The sequence below is a fragment of the Vitis riparia genome, chromosome 15 (assembly GCF_004353265.1).
Source record: "Vitis riparia cultivar Riparia Gloire de Montpellier isolate 1030 chromosome 15, EGFV_Vit.rip_1.0, whole genome shotgun sequence".
Lineage (NCBI taxonomy): Eukaryota > Viridiplantae > Streptophyta > Magnoliopsida > Vitales > Vitaceae > Vitis > Vitis riparia.
The window spans coordinates 21,205,358-21,232,952 of NC_048445.1; the positions used below are offsets into that span (position 1 = coordinate 21,205,358).

The 27,595-nt window shown below is 41.9% G+C and overlaps 4 protein-coding genes across 5 annotated transcripts; 1 reads left to right on the forward strand and 3 right to left on the reverse strand.

Moving 5' to 3' along the window:
- Positions 1-6,595: 6,595 nt before the first annotated feature.
- Positions 6,596-7,874, reverse strand: LOC117931532 (protein PHLOEM PROTEIN 2-LIKE A1-like). 2 transcript variants are annotated; one of them, XM_034852497.1, is made up of 4 exons: positions 7,535-7,874; positions 7,416-7,501; positions 7,167-7,327; positions 6,596-7,071 (listed from the first exon to the last, which is right to left on the reverse strand). In XM_034852497.1, the coding sequence occupies exons 2-4, from the start codon at positions 7,476-7,478 to the stop codon at positions 6,705-6,707; spliced, it is 591 nt and encodes a 196-aa protein (XP_034708388.1). In that variant the 5' UTR covers positions 7,479-7,501; positions 7,535-7,874; the 3' UTR covers positions 6,596-6,704. The 2 variants fall into 2 exon arrangements, with proteins under 2 accessions (XP_034708388.1, XP_034708389.1); XM_034852498.1 differs by having other exon boundaries at positions 7,167-7,282; positions 7,416-7,874.
- Positions 7,875-8,128: 254 nt separating this feature from the next.
- Positions 8,129-12,593, forward strand: LOC117931530 (disease resistance protein RGA2-like). The gene is made up of 4 exons (XM_034852495.1): positions 8,129-11,666; positions 11,979-12,050; positions 12,201-12,257; positions 12,335-12,593. The coding sequence occupies exons 1-3, from the start codon at positions 8,219-8,221 to the stop codon at positions 12,251-12,253; spliced, it is 3,573 nt and encodes a 1,190-aa protein (XP_034708386.1). The 5' UTR covers positions 8,129-8,218; the 3' UTR covers positions 12,254-12,257; positions 12,335-12,593.
- Positions 12,594-13,217: 624 nt separating this feature from the next.
- On the reverse strand, positions 13,218-15,925 carry LOC117931531 (50S ribosomal protein L3, chloroplastic). The gene is made up of 2 exons (XM_034852496.1): positions 15,214-15,925; positions 13,218-13,963 (listed from the first exon to the last, which is right to left on the reverse strand). Exons 1-2 carry the CDS (start codon positions 15,908-15,910, stop codon positions 13,674-13,676), a joined length of 987 nt encoding a protein of 328 aa, XP_034708387.1. The 5' UTR covers positions 15,911-15,925; the 3' UTR covers positions 13,218-13,673.
- Positions 15,926-25,078: 9,153 nt separating this feature from the next.
- Positions 25,079-25,570, reverse strand: LOC117932081. Its single transcript, XM_034853118.1, has 2 exons — positions 25,346-25,570; positions 25,079-25,228 (listed from the first exon to the last, which is right to left on the reverse strand). The coding sequence occupies exons 1-2, from the start codon at positions 25,568-25,570 to the stop codon at positions 25,079-25,081; spliced, it is 375 nt and encodes a 124-aa protein (XP_034709009.1).
- Positions 25,571-27,595: the final 2,025 nt, after the last annotated feature.

The window sequence follows — 27,595 nt, forward strand, 5'->3', positions numbered from 1 at the left end:
GCATCACGTACTTAGCATCCTCACCCCATGGAAAATGGTATGAACCCAGAGCCGGTCTTCCCCACCCGAAGTCCACCTTTGACGCCGGTGAAGAAAACGCCAGCATGGCGTTGTCGGTGTAAGAAGCATCGCGCTATAGTCGATGCTCTTTGTGCTGGTTGCAATGCCAGCATACACGCCATGCCAAAGGCTCCGGTGACACGTTGCCTACAGTGTATAGAGTCTCTGATACGCTTTCCTAATAGCATATTCAGCGTTGTACGTTGCTTACAGTGACACGGGGCCAAGATTCTGGCATTTGCCTCTTTATTTTCACTGGGTTTATGCATTCAGATGTTCCAAGATTGGGCTCGCGGGCGGACTGCTAGTGGAGCCTAGCATTGAGTCGGGGATAAAGAGTCAGGGTTGCACTCCGGAAGAACCCCCCCGTCCCTTTTGTGGTGGCCACTGACGTCGCCATGGCTGGCCATGATGATCTGGCCAGAGTGTATAGGGAGCGGCTGTTGGTGTTGCAGGTGGCCAAAAAGCACCGCGTGAGGCTGTTCCTGGCTGGAGATGCCACTGACCGTGAAGGCTCTTCCTGCCTATGTGATGCAGGCGGCTCCAAGGTTTGGACTGTAGCCGGTGATGGTGCAGTCCACGGGGGTGACGACGAGCACGTTGCTACCAGTGATGAAGCAGTCCACGGGGAGGCGAAAAAATAGGATTTTGGGTTTCGGTTGTGGACCCTCGAGAGAGATTGGGTTCCACTAAGGTTTTGGGCCTTGTTATAAGTTGCTTTTGGGCCCATTAGGCTCAATACACGGCCAGTGGCCCATTTTTCAAAACTAAAAAGCATTGAAAGTTAGGCCATGGGATAAATATGAAAATTGGGCCAGTTTAAGCCTTTATGGCCCGGTTTGAAATTGTTTTTTTTTATTGGGCTTGGAATTGATTGTGTTTTTATATGGTCTTGGGCACTCAATCACAATTTGAATCCTTTTAAATTAATTTTAAATTATTATGTGATTTTTATATATGCAAATTAAATTATTTTGTTCTAATTTATATGTTTGTGTGTGTAAAATGTAGCCTAAATTTGAGTTAAATAAATTAAAGTTGTAGCTTTAATTGCATGCAATTGTTGCCTAAATTTGTGATAGATATATTAAAGATTGTATCATATAGTTTTAATGTCTAGTGATCCATATAATTTTAAATAATTAAGGAATAGTTAGAGCATCCTTAATTATATAAAATTATATAGTAAGTATATATAAGGATCACATTATGGACATTAATTGTAATTAATTATATAAATATGACAATTTTACCCCCATAGGGATTTCATTATGTTTATATAATTAATTAGGATAAAATATTAAAATTATTTTTTCCTAATTTACCCACAGGAGTTAGGAAGAAATTAATTAATAGGTTTATCATAAAGCTTATAGATAGAAGATATCAAACTATATTCATAATAAATTATATAAATTCAGCAAAATAGTTTGATAAAATCTATCATAAAGATAATGAATCTGATTGAATTAAAGATTTAGCTCATAGGCAATTTTTAATAAAAATTAGATTCAATTTTTAAGCGTGTTCTACATTGGTAAAACATGATTTTTAATTAAAGTCTCAAATATTAATAAGCTTGTAATCTTTTGTGCAGTTTTACCTAGCATATTTGATATTCGTTGTGAGGTTCCCGAACTCAAGGGAGATAACTTTAAGATATGGAAGGAGAGAATTCTTCTTCAACTAGGGTGCATGGACATAGACTATGCCATAAGGAAAGACGAACCACATAAGATCACTGATACCAGCACAATTGATAAAATTCTATTGTACAAATGCTGGGAGAAATCTAATCGCCTCAGCGTGATGTACATTAAGACAAAAATTAGTGTCGGTATACGTGGTTCAATCGAGCAACATGAGAATGTCCGCGAATTGCTAAAAGCTATTGATGAGCAATTCGTCACTTTAGATAAAGCTTTGACAAGCACCCTAATTATGAAGTTCACATCCCTGAAGCTCACCGATATAAGAAGTGTACGCGAACACATCATGGAGATGCGGGACATAGTGGCTCAATTGAAGAAGCTCGAGGTAGAAATGTCTGAATCCTTCTTGGTGCACTTTATCCTTAACAATCAGTATGGACCTTTAAAAATCTCTTACAACACACATAAGGATAAGTGGTCTATCAATGAATTGATGACCATGTGTGTTCAAGAGGAAGGAAGGTTATTGATGGAACAATGAGAAAGTGTCATGCTGGTGACACAAAAGAAAGGAAAGAAAGGAAAATATCAAGCCAGTCAAAAAGGGAAACAACAAATTCCTTCCAAATCTGACATTAAGAAAGACGAAAAGTGTTTCTTCTATAAAAGGAAAGGACATGTGAAAAAGAAATGTTTGAAATTCCAGAAATGGCTTGAGAAGAAAGGTAACCTTACCTCATTTGTTTGTTATGAATCTAATATGGTTAATGTAAAAACCAACACATGGTGGATTGATTTTGGATCTACAATCCACATTTCAAATTCCTTGTAGGGTATGCAAAACCTAAGGAAGCCAATGAGAAGTGAGCAATTCATCTTATCTGGAAACAAGATGGGCTCACATGTGGAAGCAATAGGGACATGTTATTTAACTTTAAATGGTGGTTTTGTTTTGGAATTTCAAAGGACCTTTTATGTACCAAGTTTCTCACGAAATTTTATTTCAGTTTCTAGACTTGTACCGTTTGGATATTCCTTTCATTTTTCAAAAACATCTTTTAGTTTGATTTATAAATTTGATTATGTTGGGAATGGTATTTTGTTTGATGGTCTTTATTGCATATTCTTACAAAATGATACCACTTATAATTCATTACATGTCCAAACTGGCATAAAAAGATGTGTTGTTAATGAGGATTCTTCTACACTGTGGCATCGGAGATTAGGTCATATCTACATAGATAGAATCAAAAGATTGGTAAATGATGGAGTACTTAGTACTCTAGATTTTACTGACTTTGAGACTTGTGTGGACTACATTTAGGGAAAGTAGACCAACAAGTCAAAGAAAGGTGCTACTAAGAGTTTCGCCATATTAGAGATCATACATACTGATATATGTAGTCTTGACATGGACTCTCATGGTCAGAAATACTTCATCTCTTTCATAGATGATTTCTCACGATACATGTATCTCTACATACTTCATAACAAAAATGAAGCATTAGATACCTTTAAGGTTTTCAAGGCAGAAGTAGAGAAACAATGTGGTAAACAAATTAAGATCATGAGATCAGATAGAGGTGGAGAATATTATGGTAGATACTTGGAAAATGGACAAGCACTTGGGCCATTTGCGAAGTTTCTTCAAGAGCATGGGATTGTTGCCTAATACACCATGCCTGTTCTCCAAACCAAAATGGTGTAGTGAAAGAAGAAACCGAACTTTATTGGACATAATGAGGAGTATGCTTAGCAACTCAAAACTTCCTAAATTCTTGTGGACTGAAGCACTTAAGACAACAGTGTATATATTAAACCGAGTTCCAACCAAGGTTGTCCTAAAGATGCCATTTGAGTTATGGAAATGTTGGAAACCGAGTTTGCAACATAGCGCGTTTGGGGATGCTCGTCTAAAATGAGAATTTGTAATCCACAAGAGAAGAAATTGGACCCAAGGACTATAAGTGGGTATTTCATTGGATATGCTAAAAAGTCTAAGGGGTACAGATTTTACTATCCATCTCACAACACTAGGATTGTGGAGTCAAGAAATGCTAAATTTCTTGAATATGACTTGGTCAGTGGGAGCGATCAATTCAGAAACATAGTTTCTAATATTGATCATGCAAAGTCTCAACCTTCCACTTCGAGTGATAGATTGTTTATTGTTCATAACACCCCTCAAGTTCAAACGGGTGTAGAATGAATAATCGTTGAAGTTCAACGAATCATTGAAGTTCCACAAGCTGTTGACAACATTTCAGTAGATCAAGTTGATCAGGAGTTGTTTGACACTTCTGAACAACAAGTTGAACCTCATGCTTCACTAGAAGATAATGGTGCAACCTTAAGAAGGTCTACTCGAACTAAGAGGTCAGCAATTTCTAGTGATTATGTAGTGTATCTACAAGAATCTGACTATAATATAGGAGCCAAAAATGACCCCAAATCTTTTTCACAAGCCATGAGTTGCATAGAATCATAATTGTGGTACAATGCCATGAAGGATGAGATGAGTTCCATAAGGTGCAACGATATTTTGGACCTTGTTGAGTTGCCTAATGGTGCAAAAGTCATTGATTGTAAATGGGTTTTTAAGACAAAGAAAGACTCATTAGGCAACATTGAGAGATACAAGGCCAGACTTGTTGCAAAGGGGTTCACTCATAAAAAGGGAATTGATTACACAGAAACCTTTTCTCCTGTATCTAAGAAAGATTCCTTGCGCATTATATTGGCATTAGTAACCCACTTTGATTTGGAATTGCAACAAATGGATGTGAAAACAACATTTCTTAATGGAGAGCTAGAGAAGGAGGTTTACATGAAACCACCTGAAGGATTCCCCTCTAGTGATGGTGAGCAATTAGTTTGTAAGCTTAAGAAATCCATATACGGTTTAAAACAAGCATCCCGCCAATGGTAATTAAAATTCCATAACATAGTTTCTTCACTTGGTTTTGTAGAAAATGTTATGGATCAATGCATATACCTTAAGGTCAGTGGGAGTAAAGTTTGTTTTCTTGTTTTAGACGTGGATGACATCTTACTTACAACCAATGATAAGGGTTTACTTCATGAGGTGAAACAATTACTCTCTAAAATTTTTGACACGAAGGATATGAGTGAGGCATCTTATGTTATTGGCATTAAGATCCATAGAGACAGATTTCAAGGTATCTTAGGTCTGTCCTAGGAAACCTATATCAATAAAGTTTTAGAGAGATTTCGGATGAAGGATTGCTCACCTAGTGTTTCCCCTATAGTGAAGAGTGTTAGGTTCAATCTGAACCAATGCCCGAAAAAACGATCTTGAGATAGAACAAATGAAGAACATTCCATATGCTTCTGCAGTCAGAAGTCTGATGTACGCTCGAGTTTGCACAAGGCCTGACATTGCATTTGTTGTTGGAATGTTAAGACGATATCAGAGTAACCCAGGTTTGGACCATTGGAAAGCTGCAAAGAAAGTGATGAGATATCTTTAAGGAACCAAAGATTACAAGTTTATGTACAGACGGACAAACAATTTAGAGGTTGTTGGCTACTTAGATTCAGACTTTGCTGGTTGTGTTGATTCACGTAAATCAACATCTGGATACATTTTTATATTAGCCAATGGAGTTATATCTTGGAGGAGCGTTAAGCAAACCTTGACTGCTACTTCTACTATGGAAGTTGAGTTCATATCTTGTTTTGAGGCTACTTTGCATGGTGTATGGCTTAAGAGTTTCATTTCTGGGCTTAGAATTATGGATTCAATTTCTAGGCCATTGAGTATATATTGCGACAATTCAGTTGTAGTCTTTATGGCAAAGAACAATAAAAGTGGAAGTCGAAGCAAGCACATCAACATTAAGTATCTAGCCATAAGAGAACGTGTTAAAGAAAAGAAAGTGGTTATTGAGCACATTGGCACTAAATTGATGATCACTGATCCTTTGACTAAGGGCATGCCACCTTTGAAATTCAAGGATCATGTAGTGAACATGGGACTTAGTTCCCTTATGTAGTTTCTATTGTACAAACTCTTATTATGATGTTTTCTCATTTTGATGTGCACCTTTATTTAATTTTGAGAAAATTTAACTTCATTGGACCAAGAATGAACATAGGGTTTATTCATTAAGTAATATTGCCACATAAAGTATAATGCCAAGAAATGAATACACTGTAATACATGGAAGGTAACACTCGTTGTATAGAGGACTTATCGCCATGATTCATGTATTTCTTACTTAATGAGGATAATTGATGGACTAAGATAGGACATTAGGTTAAAGGTGTGGACCAAGTGGGAGAATGTTATCTGCTACACGTTCACACATACGTTCACATCCTCTGAAGTGGTCCAACACCTTGACCACGTCCTCCACCATATCTCACTTCCCTATAGTTAAGGAGCATGTTCCACAAACTGCTCATAGTGGTGGCAAATCAGATACAATGTGGTTTGATGGAAGCCACAATTGATATATATTAGTCTTGGTCTCGAACTCGTCTCTCTCTCTCTGCTGTTTTTCTTCTGTAATACACCATCTAACGAAGAGAGATCAGAGTTTGGAAAAAAAACAAGATCTGTAGCAACTAGTGAGTATACAATTCAGAAACAATGGCTAGAGGTAAGTAAATGATCTTAAGTCTTTCTCAGATTTGATTCATATTGCATGTAAATTCCTTACACATAACACATTGATTTTCATTCAAAATCATTTTCTTCATCTAATTCTTCAATAACCACTAGTTCCTCCTTAAACATTAACCTCTAAGCTCTTCAAAATCTCTGGTGTATATAGATAGCACCCCTTCTCTCATGTAATTGTTGTGGGATTTCTCATTTAAAATTATTATTATTTTTATTTTAAAAATCACAAACCAAATATATATCTATATATATATATATATATATATTCTTACAAACAAAAAATGAGTTTCATAAGACTGAAGGTATTGTGAGATACAATATCTTCTTATTTTATGTTGGCGCACTCAATTCCTTGGCCTGAGAATGGCGCCTTTGACAATAAGACCATTTTTCCAATGTCCTCCATGTTCATAAAGATCAAAGCACACTTCTCTGCTTTCTCCTTCTTGTGTTTGGAAATTGCCAACATTCAGCTCTATCCACTCTCCTCTGGGCTTCTGTCGAAGACTCACTTGGCGATGTTGAACTCTTCCATCTGGGAGTGTTAATCTCAGAGTAAGTGGGAGTTCCCATCCAGATCCCCCCTTTGTCAACTTAACTTGATAGAATACGCCATAAACAATTCCTGGTGACAGCTCCGACATCTTCAATTTTCCTCTCACATCCAGCCAACACACATGACTAAGTTTCGCTACCTCGATGTTTTCTTCACTGGAAATTGAAAATAGATCATGATTATAGTAAGTATATGGTAGGGGCCTGTCAACAGGAACAGTTAACATACATGCAAATGAAAAATGTCTCACCCTGTTTCTTTGAAACAATTCCAATTCCAGTGTTCACGTGTACCCCAAGTTATAAAGAGTGCCCTTGCATATAACATATAGCAGACACCACCAGACTTGTTATCAGTCCATCTCTTCTGTATGAGCATTAAGAGAAAGGAAAAAGAAATCATCCATCTCTTCTGTATGAGCATAAAGCCATATAAAAGATTACTGCAAAAACTCTTTACATAATAAACCAAAATGGGCTCAAAGAAAGGTGGCACTAACCATTCTCTTGTGCTCAAGGAAGACTTCATTCTTGTTGCTAACATCTGCTATCTTCTTCTTCATGATTGAATGATGAAATCAATTCAATGCCTCAAACCTCCACAACAACCACTTTCTATCTGTATAGCCGAATAACTGGGGATAATAATAAACTTAAATATCTTAACAATTCCTTTTTCCTCTTGAATGCTCAGAAGGGGCATAGAAGCTGCCCCTTTAGTTCTAACTCCCTTCCAGAGACTCTTTAATTGACTTGGGAATTTCTAAGCCACCTGCCTAGCAGTTTTCGGCAGAAAAAATCAAACTTGGCGGGTGATAGTGACAGTTTTCTACCTTTCCCATGCATTATAATATCTAGAATGAGTGACCCAAAACGTGTGGGGACTCGACTTTTCTATAGGACAAGTGATCCATAACGCGTTAAGACGTGAAAGTTCTGCCCAACGGGGGAAAAGTCTGTTTTAGATGCACTATAGCTGAAATAGAATGAGTCAGGCTTTACTGCATAAAAGGAAAATTTCACAGAAAACTGAGTCCGCGTATCTAGAAGGGATTATACTCGTTAATCCAGGGTTGACTTGCTCGTTAATCCAGGGTTGACTTGTTCATGGCAATGAAGTTCTAAAAGGGAAGTGAGTGTTGTTTCTACTAGCCCCACATTTCCAAGAAACTTCACAGAAATCTGCATTTACTTGGAGCCATTCTTACATATATATAGCATACACTTCCAGTTCAAAGGCATTCTAGTTTCATTCTCTCCATCCCTTTAAGTTTCCCTTGTTTCATCAGGCAATCAAAAAACTATGGCTGATCTCGCCGTTTCCCTCCTAGTTACTCCTATTGTCGACATGGCCATAAAAAAGGCCCTTTCCTTGATCAGCGAAGAGTTTCACGCGATCTATGGTGTTAAGAAAGACATAGAAAAGCTCCAAGGAACTTTACGCACAATCAAAAATGTGCTCAAAGATGCAGAGGAGAAGCAGCTGACGAATCATTCCCTGAAAGATTGGCTAGAAAAGCTTGAAGATGCAGCTTATGACACAGAAGACATATTGGATGCTTTTTCAACTGAAGTTCATTTGTGGAACAGAAAGCAGGGTCAACCTCCTTCTAGTGTAAGTAAATTTTCCTTTCAAAGAGATATTGCTGGTAAAATCAAGAAGATCTTAACCAGACTAGATGAAATTGATCGCAATAGTAAACAATTCCAACTTGTCCATAATGATAGTGTCCAGGAGACCCAAAACCGTGCCCCCCAAACTGGTTTTTTTGTGGATAGCACAACTGTTGTTGGTAGAGAAGATGACAAAAATAAGATGGTAGAATTGTTGCTATCAGGTGACTTGGATAAAGAAGGTGAGATTTCTGTCATTCCCATCATTGGTATGGGAGGTCTGGGCAAAACAACTCTTGCCCAACTCGTCTACAATGATGAGAGGGTAAAAGACTGTTTTGAGTTCAGAATGTGGGTATCGGTCAACGTTGATTTTGACCTCTCTAGGATTCTCAAAGACATCATAGAGTATCATACTGAGATGAAGTATGACCTCAATTTATCCCTAAGCCTGCTAGAATCCCGTTTCCTAGAGTTCCTGGCAGGAAAAAAATTCCTACTTGTTCTGGACAATGTCTGGAATGATGATTATATGAAATGGGAGCCACTTAAAAATATTTTAAAGCAAGGGGGAAGGGGAAGTAAAGTATTAATTACCAGTCGAACCTCCAAGGTTTCCGCTATTATGGGCACACAGGATCCTTACATGCTGGACAGTTTACCTGAGGAAAAATGTTGGTCATTGTTCCAGAAAATTGCATTTGAACAGTGTAACTTGTCCAGCGAAAGACGGGGGGAATTGGAAAGCATTGGTAAGAACATCATTCGCAAGTGCCAATTTTTGCCTCTGGCTGTGAAAGTAATGGCAGGTCTGTTGCGAGGCAATGATGATGTGGGAAAATGGCAGATGATCTTAAGAAATGATATATGGGATGCAGAGGGGGATAATCCTAGGATTATTCCTGCTCTGAAATTGAGTTATGACCAGCTTTCTTCTCATCTAAAGCAATGTTATGCCTTCTGTTCCATATTTCCCAAGGCATATATCTTTGATAAGAAAGAGCTGGTCAAATTCTGGGTGGCAGAAGGCTTCATTCAAGAAAGTGGACAGGAAACTGGAACTGAATGCTTTGATAAGCTGTTAATGAGATCCTTCTTTCAAGTTTTGAATGTTGACAACAAGGTGAGGTACAGGATGCATGACCTTATCCATGACTTGGCTAGACACGTCTCCCGCCCTTACTGCTGCCAAGTGGAAGATGCTAATATTTCTGACCCGTTTAACTTTCGTCATGCATCGCTGCTGTGTAAAGATGTCGAGCAACCTCTCATCAAGCTCATCAGTGCATCCAAAAGGCTGCGCACTCTTCTATTTCACAAAGAGCACTTGAAAGATTTGAAGCTGCAGGCCCTTGATAACATGTTCCATACCATGACATACATCCGTGTGTTGGATCTGAGTTCCTCCACAATTTTGGAACTGCCACAATCAATTGAGAAGTTGAAGCTCTTGCGCCATCTCGACCTCTCCAAAACTGAAATCCGAAGGCTTCCAGACTCGTTATGTAACCTCTACAATTTGCAGACACTGAAACTCTTAGGGTGTCTTTGGCTTTTCGAATTGCCCAGGGACCTCGGGAAGCTAATTAACCTGCAGCATCTTGAGCTGGATGATATGTTCTGGCACAAGATTACAAGGTTGCCACCAGGAATGGGAAAATTAACCAGTCTACAGAACTTGCATGCGTTTCATACCGGCTCAGAGAAGGGATTTGGGATTGAAGAACTGAAGGACATGGTGTATCTTGCAGGAAAATTGCATATTTCAAAACTTGAAAATGCAGTTAATGCCAGGGAGGCGAAGTTGAACCAGAAAGAAAGCCTTGACAAGTTGGTGTTGGAATGGGGCAATAGAGATGCTGACCCGGAAGACCAAGCAGCTGAAGAGACGGTGCTGGAAGACCTCCAGCCTCACTCAAACCTCAAAGAGCTCCAAATTTGTCACTACAGAGGCACCAGATTACCAGTTTGGATGAGAGATGGACTGCTCCAAAAGCTTGTAACTGTTTCCTTGAAGCATTGCACAAAGTGCAAAGTCCTTTCACTTGGTCGGTTACCCCACCTTCGACAACTTTGCATTAAAGGGATGCAAGAGTTGGAGGACTGGCCTGAGGTGGAATTCCCTTCTCTGGCTACGCTAAAGATTAGTAACTGCCCCAAGCTCAGAAAGTTACACTCGTTCTTTCCTATCCTAAGAGTTTTGAATATCAAAAAGTGTGACTCCCTGAAGGCTCTTGCAGTAACCCCATCTCTGATGTTTCTAATACTAGTGAACAATCCAGTTCTGGAAGATTGGCAGGAGATTTCAGGCACTGTTTTAAACAGTCGCAATCAACCCATAGGCCAAATGCACTCCTACCAGCATCTCTTGGAATTGAAAATCATTTGCTGCCCCAAGCTGCCCGCATTGCCACGCATTTTTGCTCCACAGAAGCTGGAGATCAGCGGGTGTGAGTTATTGACAGCCCTCCCAGTCCCAGAGCTCTCCCAACGTCTTCAGCATTTAGAGCTGGATGCTTGTCAGGATGGAAAACTGGTGGAGGCAATACCTGCAACCAGTTCCCTCTACTCCTTGGTCATTTCCAATATCTCAAATATAACCTCTCTTCCAATATTGCCCCATCTTCCAGGTCTCAAGGCTTTGTACATTCGTAATTGCAAAGATCTTGTGTCCTTTTCCCAAAAAGCAGCACCGCTGCAAGATCTGACCTTTCTCAAACTACTGTCCATCCAAAGCTGCCCCGAGCTTGTGAGTTTGCCTGCTGAAGGGCTCTCCATAACACTTGAATGTTTGATGATTGGTTCCTGCCCGAATCTTGAGTCTCTTGGTCCCGTGGATGTGTTGAAGAGACTCACCTCCCTCAAGGATCTTTACATCGAGGACTGCCCCAAACTCAAGTGCTTGCCTGAGAAAGGAGTCCCCGCCTCTCTTGAGCATTTGGTTATTCAGGGATGTCCCCTACTGATGGAGCAATGCCGAAAGGAAGGCGGAGGAGGCCCAGATTGGCTGAAGGTTAAGGACATCCCTGACCTAGAGATTGATTCCATCGATGACACACTTGGCCTTCCACACGAATCCTCTAAACCAAGACCATCTTCATCAGCACGATGGTATCATCATTTGGCATGCTGTAAAGGTCAGTATTTACTATAAACCGAAACTGAAGTATAATAAAGATGCAGCGTTTTGATAAAGCTAATCATGATTTTTGTATAATCAAAACTATACAAGTTTGATCTTGGCCTTGGGGTCCAAACTGAACCCTCATTTTCTTTACATTATTGTACTTTAAACGTTGAACGAATTGGCTTCCTCTAAATTTCCTTAAAAGAAAAAAAAAATCCCAATCCTATATGATCCTTAAACAGATAAAACATAGCAACTACAAGGATTATTTTTGCTATAGAATATAGTTAAGTTTTATTATTGATATCAAGCTTAACCCCAGGAATTGATGCAAGGGAAACTGGGCAATCATCCCAACAACTTGACACCTTACCTAGCTCAATGCGAGCAGAAGGTAAATTACACAACCGCCTATGCTTTTCCATTTTTGGTTTTTGCATGCTTTTTCAGTAATGAGTATATCAATATGTGTTTCTCTGAGTGAATGAATAAGTGAGCAAGAGGTGCATTTGAATAAAAAGAGAAAAATTCATAATATTTGCAGGACAAACTTCAAAAGGAAAGAAGGTGGTAGGGGACCCATCAACTTCGGCATAACATGGTGAGTTCTAAAAAATAATTAGTTGTTAATTAAAGGTGATCAAACTTTAAATGGAGAAATCTGATTTTAATTTGTAGGGAACTAAAGCTAGGTGCTCTCCAAGAGAAACAAACATGCATGCTATCCTGAATGTTCTATGTAGTGAAGAAGCAATAAGGAAAGGATGGCTGACTTATTATTGTTAATATATATATACATGTCTTTATATCCTTAAATAAAGTCCACGCTGATTGTGGCAATTAGACCATCTTTGCTGCCTTATCAAATAATGTACTTTATTAAACGACAGATAGATTACCAAGTGTGCATTTAATTTCTTAATTTCTTGCAAGTTTATTCATTTGGAGATGTATGTGATTTTCCCTTGGAGCAAGTGAGATTTTTTTTTCTAAGCAAGAATCGTAGCAGATGAAAACTCTAACAGCCTTTTTGATACAACAACATCATACTTCATCTTAAAAGTGATACCGTATCATCCTTTTTAGAATCCTAACCAAGCCGGTCCAACCAATGAACCGTGAACCGGTACCGGTAACTTTTCCGGTTCGATCACCGGTCCGGTTCTGAAAACATTGCTTAATAAAGAGAGGCCGCCAAAGTTCAATGGATGACTTTATCAAATTTCAATCTCCCCAGGTTTCATCCATGGGCATCTTATAGTCAAGCTTTTCACATTCTCCATGCAAGTTTCTCCAATTGCAAAGAAGGGAAAAATATATATCCTTAAAGAAAAGAGATTGATGGACTCCTCTGCAAGTGTGCAAACTATAGAGGTAGCTGAACCAATTGCCTGCAAAACTTTCTCTAGATATTATTATTCACACCTTTAATCATTATCAAACCTCTTTCAAACTTGAACAATTTGTCATATCCAGCTAACATTTCAAACCTAAACAAAAGCATCTTGTTGATCACAAATTATTCACATAGCAAGTAGTCCTCCTCGAAAAAATAGGGAACTTTTTACAACAGGACAATGAAACTTGAATATATAATGCCATATTAAGTTTCCAGTACATGAAAAACTCATAATCAACTCCATATAGCTTTGCCTCATTCTAGTCTTCCATTGGATTGTAAAGTTTCTCTAACTGATCCAGGAGTCATACACTCGCCCCAGGAGAACTGGAGAAGGTTACCAACTACATACCTGCCTTTACATGGAAACTTCACCACAAGAGAGAACAGGCTCAACAAAGGGAACATTATTCTTTCATATAAGGAAGAAAGCCTATTAAGTGACCTGGAACAGTCATTAGGAAAGGTTCAACCAAGACAGCCACTCTTTTTACCATTCATCTCTCTCTCTGATCACCAAAGGAACAATATAAAATCATGAAAACAAAAGTTTAATTCAAGACTTGCTACAAAAAATAAAATCATCTTTCATTATCCCAAAAGATTAACACAATGGATCTAGTTCTTTGGAATGTTTTTGCCAACAATCTTTGCCGGAGTAATACGAAGAAGATTTCCTGGCTTACCAGGGACTGCACCTTTGATCATCACAACGCGGAGATCATTGTCGATTTTTACAATCTTAAGCTTCCTAATCTTGGTTTTGGTTCCTCCCATCCTACCAGGCATTTTCTTCCCTTTGTAAACACGGCCTGGGGTTGTTCCAGCACCAATGGATCCAAGGGCTCTATGGCTTTTGGATCCATGAGTCATGGGGCCTCTTCTAAAGTTATGCCTTTTAATACCACCTGCAATAAAAACCCAATAAGTAGGCAGCATTTAGAGTCCAAACAACAATGCCTATAGCTGAAACTTAGAAGATTAGTATTGAAACGAAGTATGAGCCCAATTTCCCAGCAACCAAACACCAAGAAAAAAGGAACAAAAGCAGAGACAATAGAGTAAACATTTATCCTACTTAATATGTGTTTGAATTGGTTTATTAAAAAGAATTTAAACCATTACCATACTGGATAATTGGTATATCTATAAAATAAAAAATTAAAATGATAAAAAGAAAATTCAATTTGGATTCCTTGTTCCTACTCATGTTCTAAGGATCTTTTCTTGAGTGATAGGGGAATCTCCAAAATATGTAGACATTATTTATTTTCTCTCTTCCATTTTCATTGGACCCAATCATGGTATCATGACTTGGGTCATTCCATGAGTTGATTGAGTCGAGTGAATCATATTTGAGTTAGAAACAAGCTATTGTTGAATTGCACGATACCAACTCGTGTAGCAGACTTGTCATGGTGGATATAAATTGGATGGCAGATATGAATTGGCTGATACATACTGGAATGGACCGGTACTTTGATCCATGAATACTGGCGGAGGTCCTCCAAACATCAATAGAATCACCCTACCAAACTGGGCACAAAACTATTTCCCTACCAAGCTTGCCCTACCATCTTAAATCCCATTCATGAAATACAATTGTAAAGATTCACATGAACAGTGCAGTTTCTCACAACCCAAACAAAGAGGAATGGAAGAAAATGAAAAAAGACGAGGGAAACAAAGATTGAAAATATACATATATCCTAACATTTTCAAGAAATGCCCAATTTCAATGAAATCTTGTTACCAAAAATGAAAACAGTTAGTCTTCCCCTACCAAACAGACCCGAACGTTTTTATCTCCTATTCATCAAACATTATTGCAAAGTTCCTAATAGTATACATTTTCCCGGCAACCAAACAGACCCGAACGTTTTTATCTACCATTCATCAAACATTATTGCAAAGTTCCTAATAGTATACATTTTCCCGGCAACCAAACAGGGACATGAAACCATGGGACCTCAGCAAATCAGCAATAGCAACATTTTTCAGTTCTCACTGATCAAATATAATTAGAGAAATTCCTAAGAACAACCCTTTTTCTCAGCAATCAAACAATTTTCAAAAGAAAGTTACTAAACGAGATTCCAGTTTTCCCAGCAACCAAATAGAGACAGAAACATAAAAAGAAAAAGAGAGAGAAACAAACCCTGGAACCCCTTTCCGATGGTTATCCCGGAAACATCTACGAGATCACCCTCCTTGAACAACTCCTCAAAGACCAATTTCTGATTGGGCTCAAACCCATCCACCGACACCAGCCGAAACTCCTGCAAATGCCTCATCGGAATCGTACCGGCCTTCTCCAAATGCCCCATCTCCGGCTTCGTCAGCTTCCGGTCCCTCACCCTCCTGTACCCCACCTGCACCGCACTGTAGCCGTCGGTCGCCTCGGTCTTCACCTGCGTCACGATGTTGCCTTCTCGGAACCCCACTACGGTGACCGGCACCACCTTTCCCTCCGGCTCGAAGTAGCTCATCATGCCGAGCTTGGTGGCCATGACGCCCACGCCAGCCTCCATGCTCATCCGAATGATGGGGAGGGTGGATTTGGCAGAGCGAAATGGTTGGAGGCGCAATTGGAGATGGGTTTGCAAAGGGTTTAGAGTGAAAGAGGAAGATAAGGACAAGGAGTGAGAGGGGAAGTGTTGGGTTGTGGGTGATAGAGGCAGTCGAATACAGGAGAGTGAGGCGGTGACCGCCATGGAAAAGGAAAATGAAAGGAGACCCAGCAGAGGGGAGGAGGAGAAGAGAGTTAGAGAGTAGTCGGCATCCCTCCCTTTCTTATCCACCGTCTGGATGGGCCGGATTGGGCGGGCCCACTTCAAATCTGTTAAATGTGCCATCCAGGCCCACGTCTCCCAACCCGGCCCCGTTTCGTTGGATTAGAAGAAGGCTTCGGTCATAGGTGGTATTCGAACGGATGAATTCACAAAAATCTCAAAAATAAAATAAAATAGGTTATTTTTTATTACGAGATAATTCAAAGGAAAACATGAGAGAGAAAAAAAATGAAACAAAAAAATTAAGGAAAAGAGGTATGGCATGTGTTGAAGCTTGATCAACTAGGGGTGGGGCTATCCCACATTACAACAGCAAGAAACTAGGTGCAGTGGCGTGGGGATGGCTCCTCCCCTGTTCCTGCAAAAGATGTTCAGACAGGTTGTCCGAACACACCCTCCGAAGGCTAAGTCAAACAATTAACCGTGAACTAGAGAGATATCCTCCTTCCTGGCAATGGAATGAGAGAATTATATTGCGTATCTTCGTTTTGGGTTGTAGGAGCGTTTTTATAGTGTCTGGAATGGGGTCACATTTATGCTGAGGTGGACCCTTGACATTGGTGGCCATGATGATGGCATGGCTTGTGACAGAGTAATCATCATCAATTAGGCGACTGATAGGGGCTACCCACAGGGGTGATGTGATGGTCGACCCACCACATCAGTCTGCAAGAAGTATGACATGGGGTGCAGTGATTTGCCTACGGAGACAGGGTGATGTCTCATCAAGTGTACTTCTGACGTGGTGGAATGATTGCCCATGGGAGTGGGTCAGGAGGTTTACCCGAAGTGTGTCGTGCCACCTTAGTAGGACATAATGTATCCAACCATCCTTGCCCATATGCCGAGTAGGTTACTCGACTTTGGTTATACTTATTTGGACAGAGGAGTGAGGGTGCCACGTGGGCCAGGGGTGGCTTACCATGTGGCAACACATGAGGTTCCCACAATGCCCCATTTTAACTCGAGCTTTTATTCCGGATAGAAAAGACGGGTTAAAAAAACTTTTCAAACCCTTCCAGCGCCTACATGACATGTGGCATCCACGGGCATTTAAAGAGGGGGAGCCGTTATTTGAGGTTGCTGCTAGGCGGCGTGTCGTTTCAGTCGGCGTGCTTCCAGTCAAGCTGTCATTTGGGGTTCTTAGGGATCCTGTCCCTATAAATAGGGAATTGATATTAGAATGCACACTTCCTTTTGTTGTTTCCATTCTGCAATCGTATCCTGCCCCTTTTTTCCCTGTATTTCTTGTGCTCTGGCAACGGTTACTGCTTGCATGCTTGCAACCTTTCTTCCTCGGCAAAATTTTTTATTGGCCTCGTTGCCGTTTGCAGGTCGTCTTCATCGTTCGTTGAAACCATTTTCCAAGTGCGTTCTCTTTTCTGTTCCACTGCCCTCTATTTTCTGTTTTGCTTGTAATTGTTGCGATTGGGGATTTTAGAGTCTGGGGGTCTCGGTTGGTCTCTAAGTGGCTACTCCGAGACCCTTATCAATGGATTTGTACCCCTTTTGAGACAACAGGTATTGCTAATGGCATGCATTGCTGTTCCCCTATTAGGGTTAGGGCCTATTCTTTTTGCCTTTGGAGATTCCATAGAGTCTGTTTGGTGTCAGTCTTCACATTGGTTGTTTGGTGCCATAGCGAAATGTCCTTAAGTGGGATTGCATGTTGATGGGCAGAGTCGGGTGCCCTGAGTCTGGTAGGACAATTCGTCATGTGTTCTAGGGCACCGCCTTTTGGGTGGTAGGGTCAGGTGGTTCCTTTCTAACTCCCAGCATTTTGTCATATAGGTCCAACTCGGCCCAACGCTCCATCATGCTAGCAAAAAAGGATGTTGCCTCATCCAGCGCGGCTGGTAAAGGCAAGAAGGTTGTCTGGGCAAGCGTGAGCTCCAGACGCTCTGGTTTACGGAGAAGCCTACCGAGCTGTTCAACGAGCGGGAGTTCCGCGAGCGTTTCTGCATTCAGAATGGCATCTCCGTTCGCCTACTGGATGGAGACCCAACGTCCACTAAGAAGGTAGCCCAGGGGGGTATCTTCTTTAGTAAGGAGTAGTTTAACACGGGGCTTCGCTCCCCCCTTTCGTCTCTTCTCAAGCAATTCTTGCACTTTACCCAAATTCCGTTCGCCTTCATCCATCCCAACATTATCCGAGTGCTGATGGGATGCAGCATCTTGGATATGCTCTTCCATTTGGACTTCTTCCTGTTAGAGGTCCTCTTCATCTACACCATTAAGAAGGGAAAAAACAATATATTTAGCATGTTCGCCCATGTTCCATCCCTTTAATTGGTGACTGGTCGTCCAGACTCAACTAAGGGTGGAGCAAAAGGGCATGTTCTGGTTCAGGGTCCTTGGGTCGGCCTTGTTGAGCACCTGGAGATGGAGTTCCATCCAAATTTTTCGTTGAAGATTCCTAGTAGAGACGACCTTGGGCGCCTCTTTCCTATGCTTCTTTCTGTTGAACTCATGTTGTCCTAATGTTAACATTCTTTGTTCTGGTCTACGCAGATCAAGAGAGAAGAGGCCGCCTAGTGGAGTGGCTGAAGAAGGCCTCGTTCAACCGGTTGAATAAGTTGTTCATGATCTCCTCGCTTGAACGGAACCATCAAACGCTTCTATCGTCCTAGGATCTACTTGCGATCATTCAGGAGCCTCAGCCGTACGTGCTCCCTATCATTCCTAGGTGGCTCCCTAAAATTGTGGTTCCTCGGGAGCATCACATCTTGAAGGACCTCCTTTTCTACGAGGAAGCGCGTGAGGCGGACGCTAAAGCTCGCCAAGAATGCCTTGAACAGAGAAAGGAGAAAAGGCAAGAAGGGACATTAAGGAAGACTCCAGGCGAAAAGGGTCAGCCTTCCTCCTCTACAGCCCGTCCTCTGGCCAAGAAGAAGAAGAAGTCTTCTGCTAAGGTAGTTAAGGTCTTGCCCCCTATGCTTGCATTACCTTCTACTTCTACTCCTTCTATCCCTTCACCTTTGGACGGTTCTGATCTGGCCTCTAAAGGCACTTAAAACCTCCAAGGTGTGACTTGGATCCTCCAAGGAGCGACTCAAACCCTCAGATTTCTAAACCTGACCTTATGGTACCCGACATCATATATAAATCAAAGGTCGAGGAAGAAATGGCAGCCGATCTGATAGCTGGTTTCAGAGACAAGATGTGCAAGCGGTTGTTCGAACCTATTGAGGTGGTCGTGCCTCCGGCCAAGAGGCCTCGTTCGAACGAAGTCCATAAAGAGCCTGTCACAGAGGTGCCTCTAGCGTCAATTCTCTTTTCAAATGTTGTGGGGTCTAGTAGTGTCTTGCCTGCAGCATCCCCTGTCAAAGAGGAGACTTGTCCAATTCAAGATGGGGCACAAGACGACTTGACTCCTACTATGGAGGACACGGATCAAAAGGAAACACCTTCTTGAGTTAGCCCTCCCAGTTGGGAGAAAATGAAGGAGATGCTAGGGTGGATGCCCTGCTTCATTGATACCGAGTCGTCTCTGACAAAGATGTTGGACTTCTTTCCTCTTACTAAGTGGATCTCAGTGAACCTGGGCGGTGATCCCCCCATTTTTGTTACAGCTCGGCTTCCACTCGGCACTCTCGAGTTTGCAGTCTCCTACATTTAGCGACTTCGAGATTGCACGACCAAAGAGACCGTGGAAGTGGTAATTTTTCATGCTTTCTTTCTTTCACAATAATGCAAACTCCAGTATCCGGTCTACCTTTGTTTTGTATTGCTTTAAGTAGTGGCTGAAGTTTGCAACTTAATGCACCAGCGAGATATTCTTTTTGAGCAGTTGGAGGTTGCTAAAAGCATGAGGGCGTTCATCTCCCACCGTATGAATAGTACTAAAGAGCTCCACGCTAAATTGGAGCAAGTGGAGAGTGACCTTGCCACCGCTCAGAAAGCTACTACTGATGGAGTCGAGGCTTTAAAGACGGTGGAAGGAGAGAAGGAATTAGCCCAAACTAAGTGATTACTACTCAAAAAGTGCTATTTGATAGCTTGTAATTAACTCTTTTAAACACTTTTGAGTAGTAGTTATCACCTTTTAACCCAATTAACATATTAAGGACCCTTGCAATCGTTTCTAATCAAATTGTGTTAAGTTTTGGTGTTTTGGTAGCTTTTTTATCACCAAAGCAATCTGTGATTGAGGAGAGTTCTTTAGGAATCCATGGCAAAGATGTCCGGATAGCATTGCGTCGTCTTTCCGCTCGGGGAATCCGGATAGAATTGTTTCCGCTTGGGGAATCCGGATAGAATTGCGCCGCCTTTCCGCTTGGGGAATCTCACATCCGGAATTCAGGAACCGGATGGGAAAGGATAACGTTACATGCGCCGACATTTTACATTCGGATGTGAGCCGTGCGCAGACATTTTACAATCGGATATCTCATAGCTGGAGAGTTGAGGAAGGCATTTCAACTTCCCCGGACAGACATGTCCGAGCCATCTTATAGCGCTTACCCGGAGAGCATCCGCAGCCGCCAATTCAGATTCTGCGGACAGCTTGGCTCATCAAACACTAGCGATCCGTCGGATCCATTTCGCAGTCATCTGCGCAACAGCTATGCACAACTGTTATTTTAGGATATTTTGTTTTACATATTTGATGTCTAAATACCCAAACTCTCCTTGTAATCCAGCTATATATAACATTTTGGGGAGCTTGCCCTGGGGAACGAACATATTGTATATTTTACACTTAGTGAAATATAGGGTTCTCTTTTGCTTTTCTTTTCTCTTTTCTATTTTCTTTTTCTTGGAAGCCAAACAACCCCTGAGGATGTTTTCCCAGAGGATGAAAGGCTAAACCTTTAGTTTCTTGGAGTAAAGGAAGCTAGGTGAAAAGTCTAGATTCAAAAGTGGAAAACTCTCGTGCATTAAATACAGGTAGTTGGAGTTCATAAATGGCTTTTAAATCTAAAGTTTTGCTTTAAATCCCTTCGAATCACTTTGAATGGCCAATACCTAATAAGCTTTTAGGTCTCTATGGATACTTATTGCTAGATCCACATCAGACCATTAGTTATCATGTACGAGCCATTGGAAAGTGGCTCAAGGTGAAGACCCATAGTGTCTAAAGCCATTAATGGAACTTGACTACCATTTCTATTGACTTTTTATGGATTAAATCTTCATTGTTAAACCTATACCGGTTCGAGAAACAACCATCCTTTATGTTGTTGTCCCCAATACGAGGAGAAAAATCCGGAATTTCCCAGTTTGCATTCTAAACTTGATCCTAGCAACCTTTAGCTCCGGGAGACTTTCTTTCTTCCATTTTTACCTAGTTCTATGTTAGTTTAGTTTCATACACCACTTTCAAAACAAACTTTATTTTCTTTAAACTTTAAGTTTTTGATAAAGGAAATCATCAGATTCAATTTCTAATCTTGAGTCTATCACTGGTAGAGTGAAAACCCATCCCTGAGTTCGACCCTAGAGTTGCTATACTATAGTAGCTTTACTACGCTAGTATGAGGTCATAGGATTTATAAATATTTTTTTATTAAAATACCCAACTGGGCACGAATCACTAAGGCTGAGCGGCTGAGGAGGGAGAGTGAGGCCGTAGAGGCCAAGTGTCAGGAGGCCGAACAGGAGAATGCTCGACTGAAGAAGAAGATGGAAGAACTTCGGTCCAGGTTCGCAGCCTAGAAGAAGGAGTTGGAGGTGGAGTACTAGAAGTAGGTAGAAGAGATGTACTTCCTCGGCTACTGTTGTTGTATGAAGAAGAACGACATTACTCACGACACCCCCTCTTTCCTTTTTGATGATGAGGGTGAGGCACCCAACGACTCTTCTTGATTTAGGACGGGATTCTTCCCGTGGCCAATCCTTCGGATGAGCAATGACACAAACTTTCTCTCATTTTTACTAAGTGATTTGTAATACATCGTGTTTTATCTGGCCAACATACAGAACTATTTCATATTTTAATACCAAAGTACATTTCACTATCTTCTCTTGTGTACTTTATTTCTTTCTCCTTTACTGATAGTATTGCCTTAAGTTAGATACATTCCATGGTCGAAGTAAGGGCGTTCCGTCCAACTTTTGCAGGTGCTAAGCCCTTGACTCTTTGGCCTTTGAGACAATATAAGGCCCTTCCCACTTTGCTTGAAGCTTTTCGGTCCCCTTCTTGGTTGTGTTTTCAAAAACTTTCCTGAGGACTAGAGTTCCAACCTTGAAGGCTCAGGGTCGGGCTCTTCGGTTGTAGTAGGCAGCTGCTCTTTGTTGATAGGAGGCCATCTGGATGGTCGTAGTTCCCCTTACTTCATCTGCCCAATCTAGGTATATTTCAAGCTCTTGACCCTCATTTCTTTGTCCTTGTACGACAGTGCGAGCTATGGGCATGCCTACTTCCGTGGGGATGACTGCGTCCATTCCATATGCAAGAGCGAATGGAGTGTTCCCTGTTGGGCGTTTGGGCGTTGTTCGGTAAGCCCATAGGACGTCGGGTAACTTCTTCACCCACTTCCTATTGGCTCCTTCCAGTCTTTTCTTCAGTGAGGACAACAGGGTTTTGTTTGTTGCCTCGACTTGTTCATTGCTTTGGGTGTATCGCAGTTTGAAGTATAAATTCTTAATTTTTAGCTCCGAACAAAAAGCTCTGAACCCGATGCTGTCGAATTGTGGCTCGTTGTCAACTACAATTGTTTGTGGTATTCCAAGCCAATATACGATATTTTTCCACACAAACTTAGAGACGTCCTTATCTTTGATGTTGGTATAGGCTTCTCGTTTTACCCATTTGGTGAAGTAGTAGGTGACTACAAGCAAGAATTTCTTTTGAGCAGCTGCCATAGGCAAGGGCCTCACTATGTCCATCCCCCACTATGCGAATGACCAAAGGCTTGTTATTGGGTTGAGGACTTCGGATGGTAGGTGAGGAATGGGTGCATGTCTTTGGCACCGGTCACACCTTTTGACATAATCTTTCGCGTCCCGCTTCATGGTGGGCCAATAGTATCCTTGCGAATGAGCATGATGCGCCAGGGTCCGCCTCCCTATGTGGTTGCCGCATACACCTTTGTGTAGCTCTGCTAAAACATACTAAGCTTCTGCATTGCCTAGGCACCTGAGGTATGGACCTCCAAAGGATTGCCTATAGAGGCAATCTTCAATCAACGTGAAGTGGGCAGCTAGTACCCAGACTTAATGTGCCTATTTGCTTTCTTCGGGCAAATTTCTTGTACGAAAATAGTTCTCAATTTCATACGTCCACTCTACGCCTGTTTCCCTGGCGTTGCAGATTGGAGTGATTGTGATTGAGGAAGTGGTTTGGAGGTGGACGAGCAACAATATCGCTTCATTTATGGGAAGCATAGCGGCTACCCCAACTAAGGCATCAACCTGGACATTTTCTCTGCGGAGAATCCTTCTGATGACCCATTCGTCCAATTGATTCAGGGTATCTTGGACTTTGGTTAGATACTGCACCATGCGTCTGTCTTTAGCTTCGTATTCCCCTTAAATGCGCCCGACGATGAGTTGGGAGTCGTTGCGATTTTCAAGTTGAGAAGCTGAGAGAGCAAGTGCTAGGTATAGTCTGGATAGGATAGCCTCATACTCGACTTCATTGTTGGATGCCGGGAACCCCAGTCGGATGGCTTATTCTAATTATTCTTTGGTTGGCGTTTGTAGGAGAAGGCCTACTTCAGATCCTGATGCTCCATCAACGTGGAGGATCCACCATCCTTCCCTGCACGGTTCTATGAGTTGTGAGGATTGGGGGATCTCTGCTATGAAGTCTGCCATAACTTGACCTTTTATGGATAACCTAGGCTGGTACTTGATCCCATACTCACTCAACTCTATAGCCCACTTGAGCATCCTTCCTGATAGGTCAGGTTTGTGCAAGATACTCTCGAGAGGCTGGTTGCTGAGCACGATTATTTGATGGGCTTGGAAATAGGGACAGAGCTTTTGTGAGGCACACCTCAAGGCTAAGGCTGTTTGTTCCATCTTCAAGTATCTAGTTTCCGTGTCGACCATCGCTTTGCTGATGTAGTAGATGGGCCTTTGCTCTTTCTCAGATATGCAATTAAACAGAACAGCACTAACCGTGCAGTTGGAAACTACAAGGTACATGTATAGCTATTCTCCAGGCTGAGGGCTGCTCGAGATGGGTGGTTATGTGAGGTAGCGCTTGATTTCTTCGAATGTGGACTGACAGTCTTTCGTCTATCCTGTTGCGCTGGCTCCTTTTAATGTAAGGAAGAAGGACCTCAACTTGTCTGTAAATCGGGCTATGAAGCGTCCCAATGCAGCGACCCTGCCAGTGAGGCGTTGTAGCTCTTTCTTGTTGCTTAAAGCAAATGTTTCGATCACCTCCTTGATCTGATTCGAGTTGACTTTTATTCCCCTCTGAGTGACTATGAATCCCAAGAATTTCCATACGCTAACTCCAAATACGCATTTCGACGTGTTGAGCTTCATGTCGTACTCTCTTAGTAAGCGAAAGACTTCTTCTAAGTGTTGTTCATGCTTGCCTCTAGTCATGCTCTTAACCACAATGTCATCAATGTATACTTCTACCGTTTGTCCGATCAGGGGTTTGAAGACCTTAGTCATTAGCCTTTGATAAGTGGCCCCGACGTTTTTAAGTCCGAACGGCATGACTTTGTAGCAATAGAGCCCGTGTGGTGTTATGAAGGTAATCTTCTCTACGTCTGGCGGGTACAGAGGAATTTGATGATACCCGAAAAAGGCATCTAGGAAAGAGAGCTTACCATGTCCAGTGGGGAATCTACTATTTGATTTATTCGGGGTAAAGGAAAGCTGTCTTTAGGGCACACATCGTTGAGATTGGTGTAATTGATGCAAACTCGCCATTTTCCCCCTTTTTTTAGGAACCACCACCATGTTTGCCAACTAGTCGGGATATTCGACTTCTTAGATAAATCCAGCTGCTAGTAACTTGTTGACCTCATCCTGGATGACCTTTTGGCTATCCGGATGGAATCATCGGACCATCTAGCAGATGGGTCTTGAGGACGATAGGATATTAAGCCGATGAGAGGCAATTGAAGGGTGGATTTCGGGCATGTCGGAATGTGTCCATGCTAACACATCTTTATTTCGTTGGAGCACTTCTTCGAGACAACACACCTCTTCTGGTTCCAAGAGGGAGCTCGCGTTAGTGAAGTGGTCGTCTTCTTCTGAAATTTAAATGGCCTGCAAAGGGTCAACTACTGAGGGATCCTTCTCCGCTGGATGCTATAATTGCTATTGATCAGCTGCGATCGCAGTTTTTAGAGAAGGCTCATTGTCGTTGTTGGATCCGGCTTCCCGTCCCACTTGGTAACATTGTCGGGCTGCTAGTTGGCTCCCATAAAGATCAATTTGTCCATTTTCAGTGAGATAACTTACCATTTGCTGATATGTAGAAGGAATGACTTTCATGTCATGCAACCAAGTGCGCCCCAATATGGCATTAAATGGGGATAGGTCTTCTACTATTGAGAACCGCACATTCAAGGTGAGATAACTTACCATCTGATGATATGTAAAAGGAATGGTTTTTATGTCGTGCAACCAGGTGCGGCCCAATATGGCATTTAATGGGGATAGGTCTTCTACTATTGAGAATTGCACATTCAAGGTGACAGGGCCGACCTGAACAGGTAGCACAATGTCACCCAGAGATGTTGTAGAAGCTTCATTGAATCTCGATAATATCCACCTAGGGTTTTCCAGATTCAAAGGTGAAAATCCCATCGCTTAATCACAGATGCCTACAAAAGGTCGGCTGAGCTTCCTGGGTTGACTAAGATCCATCTTACATCAAAGTCATTGACTCCCAATGTTAGGATAAGGGCATTATGGTGTGGTTGCACTATCCGGTAAGAATCCACTAGGCGAAAAGTGATAGTTCCGTCTATTGGTCACATGCTTCTACAAGTTAATCCAGGTCGGATGGAGCTAACTTGCTCTCACACAGAGGTGGCTTTGAGTAGCCTTTGTCTTTTTTGCTTAAAGTTGTACTCCTCATCGAGGGGTCCTCCATGGATATAGTTGATCACAACTCTTAGGGGTGCGGAAGTTGCAGAGGTTGTGGTGACCAGATTCCGGAATGATTCTCTATTCTTCCCTTCCGAGTGGATATACTGCCTCAAGTATCGAGTTTTCATGAGCTTTCCCACTAAATACTAGAGACTTCTACATTGTTCCGTAGTAAGGTCGTGCTCCTTGTGGTAGGCACATTTTTTATTGCGATCCCTCTTAACTGGGTTCGTTTTCAAGGGTTCTGGCCACCTAAAGTCAGTCAGCTCTCGGATCACAGGGAAGAACTTTTCGTATGAGACGTTGAGGGAGGTGAAGTTGGGCTGGTCCATCTAGCGCTATTTGCCCTGCCCCCTACTCGATTGCCTTCGTTGGTTTGCTGTTTTGGGATTTGCAACTGCATCGTTCTTTGATGGTCGGTTGGTGACCAGAACCTGTTGGGTAGATGCGCGGACATTATCCTCGAGTATAGAATATTTGTTTGCCCGTGTGAACAGGTCGTCCATGGACACAGGGGGCTTTTTGGTGAGGGATTCAAAGAAAGGCATGCCTGGACAGATGCTCTACTTAAAGATTTGGAGGACAACATCCATGCTGTAAGAATCCACTTGGAGCATAGCTTGCCCGAAGCGTTTAACGAACTCCTTCAGGGACTCGTTCTCCTGCATTTTTATGTTTTGCAGGGTGCTGATGTTCTACTTATGTCGTGCTGAGCATAAATATTGCCCTATAAAGGCCTTCAACAGGTCTCGGAAGTTATGTACGGAGTTCATTGGGAGGCAGTAGAACTATGAGAAAGCCTGACCTTGAAGGTTGGTTGGGAAGACTTTGCATAACAATGCGTCATTCCCAATATCAAGGGTCATAAGTTGTCTGTAATGCATGATGTGATCAAATGGATCATTGGATCTATTGTACGTGGAAAATTTCGGCACAATGAATACCCTTAGAGGTTCATAATTGATGATGTAAGGGCTGAAATACGTGGAAAGCATGTCATCTAGGCGGTTCTCCGGCATGACTAGTGCAGCTAAGGGACCAGGATACAGCTCTTGGGCAGCAGCTACACGTGGTTTTTCCATATCGGGCGTTTGGGGTCCTAGCCTTGCACGCATTAAGTCCAGCAACTGGGATTTCCTATCTCGTCTTCTCTTTAAAGACATATGAGTGGAATCAGAGCTTTTGTTTAACGGGGCGTGATGAGTTGGTAGGGGTCTCGCATCAAGCCGTGTAACATGTTCATTTGAAGAGGACTTTGCATTTTCAAGATATATTACCTCTTCGTTTCGCCTGGAGTTGGTTCGCTGACTCTTTGGCTGCCGACTACGAGGGGGGCCTGATGAAGCTCTCTTACTGTCGTCTCTCCATACTGTCACGCCAATCAAAATATCCTTCGTCGCCTATAGCCGATGACCGACTTCTTGAGGATGTTGACATTTTTTGTACAGGTTCCCATAGACGGCACCAATGTTGAAGCTTGATCAATTAGGGTGGGGCTGTTCCACGTTATAGTAGCAAGAAACTGGGTTTAGTGGTGTGGGGACGACTCCTCCCCTACAAGTCAAACAATTAACTGTGAACTAGAGAGATATCATCCTTCTTGGCAATATAAGGAGAGAATTATATTGCGTACCTTCGTTTTGGGTTGCAGGAAGGTTTTTATAGTGTTCGGAATGGGGTCACATCTATGATGAGGTGGACCCTTGACTTTGGCAGCCATGATGATGACGCGGCTTGTGA